This window comes from Ananas comosus, linkage group 12 (assembly GCF_001540865.1).
Source record: "Ananas comosus cultivar F153 linkage group 12, ASM154086v1, whole genome shotgun sequence".
In the NCBI taxonomy this organism is placed as follows: domain Eukaryota; kingdom Viridiplantae; phylum Streptophyta; class Magnoliopsida; order Poales; family Bromeliaceae; genus Ananas; species Ananas comosus.
In genome coordinates this window covers 10,960,251-10,975,619 of record NC_033632.1, presented here as the reverse complement: position 1 = coordinate 10,975,619, position 15,369 = coordinate 10,960,251, and the positions used below count along the sequence as shown (strand labels likewise).

General features: G+C 33.6%; 1 protein-coding gene across 5 annotated transcripts; it reads left to right on the top strand.

Annotated features, from left to right (window-relative positions):
* On the top strand, window positions 1,851–8,370 carry LOC109718541 (methylthioribose kinase-like). 5 transcript variants are annotated; one of them, XM_020244816.1, is made up of 8 exons: window positions 1,851–2,169; window positions 3,566–3,875; window positions 4,016–4,190; window positions 4,356–4,400; window positions 4,513–4,714; window positions 6,209–6,423; window positions 7,636–7,847; window positions 8,011–8,370. In XM_020244816.1, exons 1-7 carry the CDS (start codon window positions 1,978–1,980, stop codon window positions 7,805–7,807), a joined length of 1,311 nt encoding a protein of 436 aa, XP_020100405.1. In that variant the 5' UTR covers window positions 1,851–1,977; the 3' UTR covers window positions 7,808–7,847; window positions 8,011–8,370. The 5 variants fall into 5 exon arrangements, with proteins under 5 accessions (XP_020100405.1, XP_020100406.1, XP_020100404.1 ...); XM_020244817.1 differs by having other exon boundaries at window positions 7,945–8,370; XM_020244815.1 differs by lacking the exon at window positions 8,011–8,370 and having other exon boundaries at window positions 7,636–7,983.

The following is a 15,369-nucleotide window of genomic DNA, read 5'->3' as shown; positions in this document are numbered from 1 at the left end:
ATAGTGACCAGTCTAGAAAGCATTTGGTTATCAAGTTTTCTGTCGTTAGATTTACATCTTTTATCATTTTCATCCATTCAATTATACTATTCAACTAACCACCCACTCAACCCTAGAGAGCGCACATTATCCTAACCGCACATCTTTTAATTCAAAGGCAGAAAACTTAATAGCACCAAGTCATTGGTGCTATTAATAATATTTCAGCCTAATTCTTATTATTAATTATTAATTATTAATGTATCATTATGAAAAAAAAAATCCGAGGTTAGTCCCATCCATTCTAACCATCAGACCGACCTACTGTTGCAAACGGAATTTTTTACAAAATAATTCTTTAAAATTTTATAATTTACGAAACTATCCTACTAAATTTATATTTGGCAAACTAATTCTCTCTTCGCCACCTAGCCCTTTTAAACACTGGAAATCGTTAACCGCATTCATTAAAACGGTTAACGATACATCATCTTTAGAATTGTACGTAAATTATATAAGAAAAAAATGAGGTTGCTAGGATTATACGTAGGTTATTAGAATTTTTATTTGATTGTTAGAATTATATAAATAGATTATTAGGATTTTTAGGTTATTAAGATTATATATAATTTGTTAAAATTTTTATGTAGTTGTTAGCAAGGAATTAAGTGCCGCCTGTGCCGTACGGTACGGAGGCGTGCCATACCGTGCCCTCAAGAAGAGGGCACAGTACAGGGGGGTCTTGAAACCTCCCCTCTGTCTCGCGGCACGTACATGTGTGTCGTTGGAGACAAAGCGGCATGCAGGTGCGTGTCGGCGGCAAGTACCGTGCGTGTGCAGCCCTTTTTCTTTTCTTTTTTTTTTTTTTTCCTTTTTGGCTTTCTTTTTGGCTTTTTATTTTTTCTTTTGTTCTCTAGGGTATCAACATATCCGATCCATACTGCATCGGCCCTAGCCCGCAGCCCACCACTGACATCCACTTTTTTTTCGCAAAATATTTTTTCAAAATTTATTGCACCGCGAAACTTTAGGTGAATCACGGGAAAAAAAATTGACCTTCTAAACAAATTTTGATTAGATATTTTTAAAAAGAATAAAAGAACAAAAATATGAATATAATATCGAGAATATATGACTTTCTCACAATACCAGCAATACTTATATTAATATTATCAAATAAATTTTATATTTGCAGATGACAATATGTCATATGATTAAGCGTGACGATCATCTCTATATAGAGATATTAATTTAAATAATTATTGTACTTGTAAATTTTATTATTATATTTTAATTTTTATTTTACATCAGATATAGTTGTACTTTACTTATAAAAAGTTTATATGCATGTTAATTGATGAGTATAGTAAAATATATATAGTAAATATTCATAATTATTTATTTAAAATTTTCAAAATAACAGTTTTCAAAATAATATCATAAGAGTTTATTGGAAGCAAAAAAACTTAAAAAAGTCTGTGCCAAAGCATACCAATAGAAGGTCATATGTATCTATCGGCACGTCAGCGTGCTTGTGCAGTACCGTACTAGGGATATAACGGCATATTCACGTGTCACGACACTTTAAAACTTAATTATTAGGATTATATATGAGATATAGAAAGAAACAGTAAATAAGCAAAAAATAGTGACTACTTCACCATTCGTGAAAAAAAAATTAGAAAGACAATGAATTGTTAAAAATCGGGCGAATCATTTATCATATTTAAGAAAAAATTTATAAAATTATTTACCCAATTAGAAAATTTATAAGGTGGTGTTGAAAAAATATCCCCACAAACAGCATTTTTCATACAGTACTCGAAATTCAAAGCGACCAAAGAGGCATCTTAGGAAAAAAAAAAAAAAAAAAGGGGCCAAATTCAATGAACCCTCTTTTGTCATCAATCAAACGCTCCATCTCCTCCGTCCTTTTCTTCTTCTTCCTCTAATAAAACCCTTCCCCCCACTTCCAACTCGGCAGATTCTGCGGCAGGCATGGAATCCGGCGACGGGTTTCGCGCGCTGGACGAGAAGTCGGTGGTGGAGTACATAAAGTCGGCGCCGGCACTGACGGCGCGGCTGGGGGGCGGGCAGCTGGACGGGGTGGAAATCAGGGAAGTCGGCGACGGCAACCTCAACTTCGTCTACATCGTCCTCGGCCCCGCCGGCTCCTTCGTCCTCAAGCAGGTCCCCCCCTCCTCCCCCTTCGATTAAATCTCTAGTTTGATCATGATAAATAAATGAATCTCGGTGTAGTTGTAGATCGATACTGCCCCTTTTTCTTGTTGTTGTTGTTGTTGTTGTTGTTGTTGTTGTTGTGGCGAGCATAAGGGGGTGTTTGGATCGAAGTAATTGTTGTTTGTATTTTAAAGTGCATTGCAAATGCAACTACGGAGAAACCCAAAAATTTTGTTACATATCCCGAATCGGGCGTAGTTGGAAACGCAGGAGACGGAGAGAGTAATCAAATGTAGGTTTTAGCTACAAGCAACCAAAGAAACGGAAAAAAGAAATAAAAATGTAGTTGAATCGTTCTCAATTTTGTACTGCTAAATAGACTAGATGTAAATGTACCGTTGCTGCGTCTCCAGTTGCATGCATCTTCAATTACACTGTATTTACAGCTACATTAAACTAGATGGCCCCCTAAGAATTAAAGCATTAGTTCTGCTGTCGACCATGACGATGTTGAGGAGATCTGTTTGCTTAGCCATGAGCGAAATTCCTAGATAACATCTTCACCTTAGAAATGTTCGAACTTCAAAGTTGTCTTTTGTAGCAAATACCTAAAATATTTAGTTTACTGCTTCGCGGCAGATTTTTTTCGGTTTTGTTTTATGTCTATCCAAACGCCTGCTAAGTTGAAAGTGTTTTATTTCCTGATTAAGTTAGACCGGCAACAAGGATTTAAGTGTCGTGGTACGTGATCGTGCCGTAAACTTGCTGGCACGGTACAGCATGGTGCGTGCCGGGCCGTATCGATACGTGCCAGTCATAAAAAACACATGTGCTAACACATAATGATATGAAAAATTTATTTTCTTTATTAACAAAATTTTCTAGTTGCTTATTATGTATCTTTATCATTTTTTTTGAACTTTATTGAAAAAATTACTTACTAATTTAAAGTAAAAAGGGTTTTGAACTGTGCCATCGGTAAGGGGGGTTGTATCGTGCCGGTATCTTATTGGCATGATGTGGTACGGTAGATACGGCCCGTGCTGATGGGTACTTAAATCCTTGATTGGCAATACATCCTTTGTATGAAGTATAAACATCATTCTTGTTTCAAGGATTGCGGATCAGGTCAACAGATCGGCCTTGCGAAGTTCTGAAATAGTGGAATATTGATGATTGTCCCTATTTCCTCTTTCCTATTTTGTGTGATTATCCCTTTCTTTTAGATTGTGATCTCCATGGAAGAAATGCTTTAGAAATATGCATGCCGAGCCTGCAACTCAATTATGTCATGAATTCACCAGCAACAATTTTCTTTGAAGAGTCACAATTTTGTACTATAGAATTTTTTGTTCCGTTCCTAATTTTCTTTTCTTACAGATCAATTTTATTTATGCTGAGACAGGCTCTTCCATATATCCGCTGTGTGGGCGAGTCATGGCCGATGACAAAGGAGCGTGCATATTTCGAAGCATTGGCGTTAAAAGAGCACGGCCGGCTGTGCCCGGATCATGTGCCTGAGGTTTATCATTTTGACAGGTCTATGTCAGTGATTGGAATGCGCTACTTGGAGCCTCCCCATATTATTCTCCGAAAAGGGTTGATTGCTGGAATTGAATATCCATTGCTTGCAGAGCATATGTCAGAATATATGGCAAAGACACTTTTCTTCACTTCCCTTCTATATCATTCTACAGCAGAGCATAGACGTGCAGGTAATTTCGACATTCGCCAGTTCATAGCAATTGAAATTCATGAGTTTGCTGTCTGTTAATTGACATACTTGACATATTCTGTAGCATAATTTCATAATTAAGAGAAATCTTTTTGACACATTCTTTAATTCAAATTGCAGTAGCTGAATTTTGCGGGAATCTAGAGCTATGTAGGCTCACCGAGCAAGTAGTTTTCTCAGACCCTTATAGGGTTTCGCACTTTAATCGTTGGACTTCTCCTTACCTTGATCGTGACGCTGAAGCTGTTCGGGAAGATGATGCTCTAAAGATTGAAGTAGCCGGGCTGAAATCAATGTATAAAGCAATATTAAAATGAACTTTCTAACTATATATTCTTCTAAAATCATCTATTTACATGTATACCCCTATAAAATCTGTAGTTTCGTATATAGCCCTCTTAAGTGCAAATTTATGATGGTAATCCGACTAATGGGTAAAGTTGGTTTTGTATTAGAGAAGCGCGACATTTCTAACTACAAGGGCTTTATGTGTAAGAATTATGAGGTATTATAAAACAAAATCTCAGATCTGTAGGGATATATATGCAAATACATTGTTTTTCAGGGGCATTTTTGCTGTTTTCTCTGAAGTCTTGCCAGATTTTCTTTCTATGTAGGTTTTGTGAGAGAGCTCAAGCTTTAATTCATGGAGATCTGCATACTGGTTCTATCATGGTTACTAGTGATTCAACTCAGGTTATTGATCCAGAATTTGCTTTCTACGGTCCAATGGGGTTCGATATAGGAGCTTTTTTAGGGAACTTGATTTTGGCCTACTTTTCACAAGATGGACATGCTAATGAAGGAAATGATCGTAAGGTACATATCAATTATTTAATTTATTCAGAAAACATTTAATTGCTGTTATGTATTTGTCTTTTTTAAATGTTGTTAGTCACCGTTGTTAATTATAAGTTTTAAAAGTTCTGATGACTAATAGAGACTTGCCCACACTGTTTCGGATACCTCCACTATAGCCAAGATTTATAAACCATTTATAATCACTGAACCAAACGAACTGCTTTCTTTTCGAGCAAATTCATTTATCTTTGATGTTTTAAGCTGTTACATATCATTTTCTTGCATAGCTGATGTGATTGATGTAATAAATACTGTTTGCATGATTTAACTTGTGTCGGTGCTAATTTGGATTGAAAAAAATTAGCAATGGATATGAAAAATAAAAGAGTCTGGAGTATGCTTCTTTTATTCTTGGCCCATTCACTGATTACCTCATTAGATAAAATTGAGCCGAAGTTTCAGGAGTTAGTTCTCATGTTGAATTGAAAGGATGAAAAGATTTGAAATGAGTAGCCCGACAACTCTTGGTAGAAGACTAAGATTTCTTATTCCAGTGATACACGTTTAACTCTTAAATCTATGACCTGGTGCTTATCTGTTTAGACAAACTAGTAATGAAGTTCAGCAAGTATGAATCATGCGACTGCTATGATCTAGGCGCTGGATGGCTCTCTTGGCGGTCATTTTTATTGGACTGCGTCGCTTATTTAGCATACCTGCTTCATCTTTTATATATCAAGGTAGGGATAGCATGGTCTAACCAGGTGCTAGACTACCTCTGTCAATCTCGTCCCTAAAGAGATAAAAGTTCCTGGATCTACAAGTGTGACAGTCTCATGAAGAGAGACAGTGAGCCTTTCCTTTCCTTTTTTTTTTTTTTTTCAAGATTAACAATAATTACCCTACCTTATGTGCAAATATCTCTTGTGTTTCGCGCTCCCGTGCATGTGATCAAGAAAGGTCTAGCGTATATATATAAATCTATATATCTGTTAACATCTAAATTTATGTACGCATGACTGTCTATAAGTTGTCATATGGAGTAAAATAATTATTTTTTTGGGCATCACTATATTCCAATCTCTTCTTACAAAACTTAATCAAATCTTTTGCACTTTATTGAGGTAATTACTTGCTAATTTCGAAGAAAAGAGAGTTTGGGTCATGCTAGCACAGTATGGCACAATGGGCACGGCCTTTGCCGATGGGCCGTTAAATCCGTGGATATATGGAATCTAATTATCAGAAACCCTCTGATGTTGTGTAACAATGTATAACCTTTTGTTTGGGTATGTTTGGTTTGTGATATGAAATTCTTGCACTGATATTCCCAAAAGGCCCTTTAACCACTATTGAATAGCTACCTCACACTATACTATTAACCAGCATCACTAGCCAGCAAAGCTGGCTTCAAGCTCCAGCAGCTGATTCAAAAATCATTCTAGTACTAGTATTGAAATATCTGGGACTGGTTGTTCTCTTGGTTAAATTTTTATCTATCGAGTTTTGTAGGCATACAAGCAATGGATCTTAAGGACGATTGTAGAAACTTGGGATCTTTTCCAGAAGAAGTTCATTTCTCTTTGGGACGAACACAAAGATGGGAAGGGTGAAGCTTATCTGATTTCAATATACAACAAGCCAGAACTTTGGATTTCTCTCCAGCAAAAGTACTTGAAAGATTTATTTCATGATGCTCTTGGATTCGGTGCTGCCAAAATGATAAGGTAATTCTCTAGATTCTGATCTTTGTCATATTGTGCGATACTGAAATTACCAAGTTCAAGCTTAGAGAAAAAGTTTAATTCTAATTTGTTTTATTAGGTGGATTCTTCCTTAAATTTTCCAATTTATCTTTTGTCTTTATACTTCAGAAATAGATATTTTGTTGCTTATTTATCAGAAAATTATGTACTCGGTACTCCCAACCGAAAGGTCAAAGTATTTTGAACTATCTATGCTTAATGGAGGAGTTTGATATAGTTTCTGCATAGAATCAGAGCCAATAAAAAGCTACGGTCATCTGTAATGTCGCAAATATTTGTCGTAGTGAAACATATTCTAGATGCATCAAAATAACACCTTAGCCGTTAATTGTTTATCCTTCGGAGTGCATAATTATTTGCTAACAAGAACTGTCAAGTAGGTGATTAAGAAACGAGTCCTTCGCCGCTCCAAATATTTTTGGGTTTTTCTTTCCTTTAATATATTTTGGGGCTACGCCGTGAGAAAAAGGTGTAAAGTGGCTATGGTCATTAGATAGATACTTAGTATACCGTCTTGTACAAACGGTAATGATACATTTCTTAGGATCATGCTATGTTCAGATATTCTGGTTTTCTTAACTTGTTTTTGACTTACCTCTCTTTTCCAAAAGGCTAAATTACATAAAACCCTATTGTCAAAACCCGATTTTTCACTTTCCCTCCTGTCATTTAAAAACCTACACTACACTTTGCCCCTTTATAAAATGAAAAATGTTCACTTCGCCCTCTACCGTTAGTAATCCGTTAGGGTTTCGTTTATAAAATATTATTATATACTTTTTTATGCCAAAAATGCCCTCAGTCTTCTCTCCTGTAAACATGATGAGGGGCAAAATAGTCATTTTATCATCATAGTTCACACCGTAGCCACATTTTTTATTTTACAAAGGGGCAAAATGTAGGTTTTTAAATGACATGGGGGAAAGTGAAAAATCGGGTTTTGACATGGGGGCTTTCTGTAATTTAGCCTTTCCAAAATAAACCGCTTCACTTGGCATATAAACATCTCAGACTACATAAATATCATTTATCTGAGTAATAAAGTCATTGAATTTAAAAAGAAATTCCATTACAAAATTCCCTTTATAGGCCAAGAACCCCTTAACAAAAATATTTGTTACAGCACTTGAAATTTTACATTTGAAGTGAACAATTAAATGGTTTTGAATGCAGGAGAATAGTGGGGATAGCTCATGTTGAGGATTTCGAATCGATCGCCGATGCAAGCAAGCGGGCATCTTGCGAGCGAAACGCTCTCAACTGTGCTAAAAGGCTTCTTAAGGAAAGGCGCCAATTCGAAACCGTCGGTCAAGTCATTTCGGTGATTCAGGAGATTCAACCATAATAGCTTACACTGCAAGGATTTTGTGTTATCACAGTAAATTGTGAGTTTCTGTTTGAAAACTTTTATCTTCCCACTTCTATATGCTTAAAAATAATGCATGGTGTAATGATATTTCTCGAATTATTCTGGTTGCGCAGGATCAGTTATATCGAATTTACGTCGCAAATGTTATTGAATTGCTAACCTTGTTTATGATTGTAAAGGAAGAAGATTGATGGAATACACACATCAAGCCAAGAAGAGTCTTTTTCCCCTTCATTTTCATCGAAGACTTGCTCTATTTTACTTTCTATTTTCGAAGTAAAGCTTGGATGCTTCTAGAAGTATATGGGACTATTTACTTACGCATCATTCTCGGTGATGGGTTATCTGAATCGACGATCGGCGCCTTATCATAATCTAGACTATTTGAACATTCTAAGTTTCAAATTTTACAACTTTTTGATATTATTGACTAACTATTGGAGTGGTCACGAAGTGACAATGTTATTGGTGGTGAATTTGAGATCATTTGGTCGCTAGATAAATGATGACAAAAAATTGCAAAATTTGATTCTTGCGAAGTTCGATTAGTCTAAATACAGTTTAATAGTACTGATCATCGAGTTAGATGCCCCATCATCAGAAATAATGGTATAAGTAAGCGATTTTGTTTACTTCTGAAGTATTCTAACCTTACTCCTATTTTTATTGTTTTTTATTATTATTTACTTACGAATTTATTTGAGTATTTTCAAGCCCAATTCTACTTATTATAATAATTTATTAGATGCATTATATGATTGGCTGCGTACTTTTGTACATTTTGTGCTTCTTTCTTTGTTGCCCATTCTATTTCTAGTTGCTTTTGTTAATAAATTTCGTTATTATTTCTTAATAATTTTCTTAATTTATGTATTATTAAGAAATTTATTTAGAATTTAATAATTTTCTTTATTATTTCTTAACAAATTTTCTTTTGTTTTAATAATTATTATTATTTATCGGGTTGGATTCGGGTTAAGAATCCAAATCGGATTGAATTGAAACCGACCTGATCTGACCCGAGGCCACCCTTTTTTTTTTTTTCCCTTTTTAAAATTTTTTGATGTCACTATCGATTTGACCATTTCTTTATAGTTTATACACCAAACTCGGAAATTTTTTATTTTTTATCAAATTAACTTTTATCTTTGTTGTTCCTTTTATCATTCCCCTTTTATACTAATCCGTTTTATATAGGTGAATAGGACCACTATTTGAGTGTAAAATAAATAAATAAATAAATGGTCGAGTATTCTAATCTAATCATAACTCTTTCCTACATCTAAATTTACTTTCCAGACTACATCAGATCTTGATGTTTCATTTATTATATATTTTTTAAAATAAACTTAGAATACGAAGCAATTAGATTTTAAATTTGGAATATCGGGTATTAATCATCAAGTTTTTAGCTAACTGTGTTAAATACAATTAGTGTATTGCTGTGGGAAAAATTAAGAATGTATCGGTGATATTACAAATGTCGCGTCACCAACTAAAAAAATATTTTTATTGTACTTTTCGCTCAGATAGAGAGATGTGATTGACTAGTTATAGATGATGTGGTGCGGCTGTTACATAATAGAATTTCTCATTAGCGAGGTATTTGAGTAAACAAAAGAAATTAACATTTGATAAGATTTGTAGGTGAAGAGCTTGTTTAGATATCCAAGTAAGTTATTTGCTTACAACTTACGTCGTACCAGGGCCGTATTTACGATTTAAAATTTTGCTTCTCGTCAATGATAGATTTTTAAGATAATTTATATACAATTCTAAAAACAAAAATCTTTTGCGTCCGCATGACTATCCTATTATCAATTTGCCGTATAAAAGAAGTAAAAACATATTTTATTTATGTATTCAAAAGGTCAATTAAGTAAGCTGTAGCCGTGGTCAAAGGGTTGACTTTTGGTACACAAAGAAATCTATGGTTTCAAACTAAAACTAGGGCAAGATCTTTGACCCTGTATATGTAAGTTGTTAGCCGAAAACTTTTTAAGAAGCAAAAAGTTGGTCAATTTTTTTTATTTAGATAAGGGATCTTATGAATAGATAAAAATGTAAGGAGACCCCTCAACTATATTTTGTTCTGAAAAAAACTCCTCAACTTTTTATTTTATAATGAGCTAAGTTAAAACTTTTATCAAATTTAACGACTCTATCAATTGCTAACTATTAACTGGTCTAGTTTTAATTGCTAAAATGTAATTGAAGTCCCTTAAATTTGGTGAAATTACTAATGAATTTGATAAATTCCTAATTTTTTTTTGTACTGAAATAGCTTAATTTTAAAAAATTAGAAATTGAGGGGATCTTAATCTAACCCTCAACTACATACAATTTTAAAATGGACTCCCCAACTTTATTATTTTATTTTATTTTTTTAACTGACGTCACCTTTAACTTTTTTTTTTTTTTGGGATACAATTATTTTAACTTTAATTAGCGCGTGCTTAACTTCATCGTTCCCCACTTGAACTTCTTTGTTTCTTCTTTTTTTTTCACCCTGGTCTCAATTTTTCGCTGTAAAATTAGCTAATTTCTCGCCGTAAAATTAACCCGGTTTTCAATCCGAACTTATTTTGGCAGGCCCAGGCTGAAAAAAATATATTATGTACTTTAAAGCCTAAATAAATTTGCTCGAAAAATTATCATGCCGGGTCTGATCGGACCAAATAAATTAATACAATTTTAAATCAGATCAAGTCAAAAAAGAGAGAATCCGAACCCAATATCCCGCCCTCGCCCCGCCAGAATGAGGGCGGGTCGAGCGGGGCAAACTCATCTTAGCTTTCTGCACAGCAAAACATCTAAATCATTTTTTTTATCAAATGCAGAGTGTTTTGGTAAGTACAAAAGCTATTTTAAAAGTTACGCCAAATAAAAAAAACACATATTCTTTGCAGGAAGGGCTTTTCAGTAACTGCCAATTGACAGTAAATACAGAAATGTCAGAAAATAGTGGTATTGTCTGAGCATCACAACATTTCCATTTGTGAGCACCAATTTTCTTATTTATTATCTCCGTGGTTTACACACTAGTAATAGTCTCCTCTGATGTATTCATTCAAACGCTTCACTTCACCGTGTTGTTGATCTATGATCGCTCGCACTACATCAACGATTGAGATCATGCCGACTACCTTCTGATCGATAACAGGAACATGCCGAATATGCTTGTCTGCAANTTTTTTTTTTTTTTTTTTTGTAGAATTTGTTAATAATGGTTTTTGCAAGTGGTTTGATTTATTTTTCTTGTTGGATTCAATTTTGAGGACCTTTTTTGTTTTTTTTTGTTTTTTTTTGTTTTTTTTGTTTTCCCTTCCATTTGGTTTTGGAAGGAACCATTTGGTCATCATTAATTGGATGCCAATTAAAGAGTATGTAAGACTCTTTTCTCCATCAAATTTTTCTCCATCAAAATGCTAAACATCTCTCTCTCTCTCTCTCTCTCTCTCTCTCTCTCTCTCTGGTATGAGATTAAAGGATATATTTCTTTTGTTCATAGGAAATAATTATTGGGTGGCACACAAAATTATAGGTAAATGATTTTGTGAACCTATAAAATTAATTTTATGAGAATTTGCTAAAATGTGTTCACAATAGGAAATATTGTTTGAAAGCATACTATATATCTTTGACAATAACAAACCATCACAAATTCAAGTTTCAATTGCAATATAGCATCTCAAACCATATACATATCAGCTGCAATAATTCCTTATTTACTATTGGATGGTGTTACAATTCTTCAAATGCTTTTTATTGTACAACTATTTTTACCTTACACACAGCATATGGTATTTCAGAGAGTCCTAATAAAAGACAATGATTTAAAAATCAGGTCGAACCTACCGATTCCATCTATCTGATTATAATCCAATCTATAAGTTGTTCGATTCAATCCTTCGAACTGAATAAGTCAAAAAAATAGCTTTGAACCATCAACTCAGTGGTTCAACTATTGAACCAGTGAATCGATCCGATTTTAGTGAAACCAGTCGAATTTTTTTTTTTTTATCAAGTCATATTAAAATCCAACAGCTTAAAATAAACTTAACTTATTTTATTCTTCATTAGTACATATTACTCTTATAAAAAATGAAACTTCAAAACTTTATCTACTTAATTTGGTATGAAAAAATCAATATTTTATATTAAGTATGATAATAAAATAATAATACATGTATAAAATTAAAAATAATAATTAAATATTTATGACGTCATATTGACGTCACTGATCCAACCATTGGTTGACCCACTAGTTGAACCAGTGACTCTTGACTCTGTAATATTTTCAGATCGTTATTTGACCTAATTTTTAAGACATTTTTAAGAAAAAACAGATGCTAATCCCTAGGTTTCATGCATTGTGAATTCAAATATGGACCATATTTAGCCACCATTTAATTAGTTAGATTTTCGTTTCGTGCCTCCTTTATTATATTTTTGGTTATACAATTTATCTTTTTCTATTATGCACGTAAGCAAAAGTATCAAAACTATTTCAGAGCGGCATATCAAATCTTTCGAATAACATTTGATTGATAAAATCCTCTAACAATTAGTAAATAACTGAAATGACAAATATATAGGTTGACACAAATAATTTTCAAAATTACTATTATTTGTCACAAATTCTAATTGCACTGAAAATTAGTTTTTTTCCTGGTGAACGTTTTTCTTTGCAAACGGAGCATTATTTTGTAGTGCGCGCTTCTGCAAAAAAAAAAGAAAAAGTTACTCAATAACACTAATTTTAAGCTAATTCAAGTGTGTCTATTCAAATTCGTTGGGTTTTATTTTTTATATTTGTATCCGAAACTATACTCATTTAGCATCAGGTAAATTCGCTTTGTTCAGATTCGGTTTCGAAATAAAATTTAGGTATCCATACCCATTGACATCCCTATGATTAAAAATAATCTAGAACACTATTACTATAACAAAAACGGTCTATAGCGACACTTTTAAATATAGGTACATGTCAAAAAAGTGTTACTAGCTAAAATTACCGACACTTTTAAAAAGTGTTGCTATATGTGGGGTCGCTAGGTATATAGTGACAGTTAAAGAGTGTCGCTATAACCTAAAAGAGTGCTGCTAATTTACCAACACTTATTTAAGCATTTAGCAACTGCCGAAACTCTATCTCGTTGGTTGCGGTGGCGGTGGCGGAGGAGGACGATAGGAAAGGCTCTTCGTCTAGAATTTCAGTGGATTGAATGAAGAGAGAAGAAAGATGGTAATTGATTTTTCTTTTTTTTTTCTTTTCTGTTTGTAATCGGGCCAAATGGACTGGGTGTGGTAGGTTGAGTAGAGCAATCTTTTATTTTTGGTTGGATTGGGCTTTATATTTAGACATTAGTAGATGTGTTTTTAAGTTTTAGCATAAATGAGACACTTACTCAAAAGTGTCCCAAACATGTATCCCTATAACCTAATTCTGTTGTAGTGTATATAGTAAGTAAGTTTTATGATTTTTAAATATCATTTGCCAATGTATCGAGTCCCAGTGAAATAAACAATTATAATCAAACAAATTCTAAAAGTAGAGAAGAATTTTTTAAATTCAAGATTAGAATTTCTAATCTTGATCTAGATAGTAATATAACGTTCCATTAAAAATTTAGCCCATTTGAATTGTTTCTCTATTATTAAACTAATAAACAACGTCTTATCAAATTTGAAATCTTTTGATCACTAAATAATTTGTTTAAAAAAATTCTAAAATTTCGGTTTCTAAATTGTTTAAATATTTCATATTCAACGGTACTGATCATAAATTTGAAAACTTAGATCATAAAAAATGGAGTACGTAGCACAATGGGTTTGTGCAAATTCTAGCAAAATAACATTCTATACATATTAGTACCAATAAATGTAAATATATATGTAATCAACTTTAATTAATTTTCTCATCAAATATTATAGTCAACAATGCAGTAGACCATTCAAATTATTTCTAACAAGCCCTGGTAAAGATATAATTTGTAGGGCCTCAAAACTTCTAAGAACCACCCATACATATATATATTGATTAAAATAACAATAAAATTTAATTGTGATTAAAGAATCTAACTAATTTTGTGATAAAGAAATTATCAAATCTATTCATAAGAAAGTAGATACCAAAAATTCTAAAGTTGTTGAAAAAAAAAGGAGACAGACAATTCTCATCCTATGTGTGGGATTAACCGAGAATACTATCCTAAGATACAACCAGAATTTCTTTTTCCGTGAGCACGACCAAAGAGGAGATTGATAGAATTTTTTTACATACAGTGATTAGATATATCAAGAAAGTAAAAAAAAAAAAAAAAAAATTAAGAGAAAAAGAACTCTCTTTTTTTTCTTTTTTTTTTCTTTTTTTTTTTCTCTTCTCTCTACAATGCTCATGTGTTACATGAATGACAATAGCGATGAAAAAATTTACTGTATCACACTTACACCATATCAGTAATAATAAACCAGCCGCATCTCTTCTTTTAGAAAAAATACAATAAAAATATATTTTTTATAATCATGATGTGACAGATTAATCTAAAAAGATTCATTTAATTAGTTAGAGACGCCACATCACCAATATAACTGGTTGCATTCCAGAATTTTTCCTAAGAGATGCATTCAGGCTCAAAAGATACCAAGTTAATCACATAATTAGTAAATAAATTAAAGATCAAAAGATAAAGAATAAATAAGTAAATAAATAATAAATAACATAATATGAATAAATGAATGAATAAATAAAAACTCAAATAAACTTTTTGGATTTTCTCCAACAAATCAGATCATGCACTACTTGCTTAGCTAGTGACCGAGAACGACCAACTCTTGCTCCAGCGGCAACTCATCCTTGTCATACTCCTCGTTCTCCGCCGCCGTCGTCGTCGACGGCACGTTCACCGACAGCACCTCCTCTTCTTGGTTCTCCGGCGCGTGCGGGTTGCCGGGGGCTGCGTCCTCGGCATGCGTCGACCGCGTCAGAAGGGCGAAGGCGAGCAAAGAGAGGAGAAGCCATGCGCGTAGCACAACCATTTTGGATCTCTGAAGAAGAGGAGGTGAGGAATAAGGAAAGGAGATGGAGGAGTGTTGAAGAAGAGTTGGTGTTTAAATTGGGATGGATTTAGAAGGTAATTATGGATGTGGTGGTAAGGAGAAACAGGTGGTTATATGTGACCTGGTCTTTGGGAGGGATTATATGTGAAAGAATATATCCTACACAAGGCTTACTATTTATAGAATAGTGTAGTTACGATCCGGAGAGTTGAGCTGCTATGTAGCGGTGGAAGCGAGCCGAGCTCGAGCGAACTTACCTCAGCTCAAGCTTGGCTTGAAATTAATTTCGAGCCTAAATTTAGGCTCAAGCTTGGCTTGAAATTAATTCGAGCCGAGCTCGAGCAAGCCTAACTTCGAGTCGAGCGAGCTCGAGTCCTAAACGAGCTGCTGGAAATTCTTAACATCATGCAATCCATACTTTAATTTTTATAAAGTATTATCTAAAATTTGATATAAAAAATATATAATAATTTAAC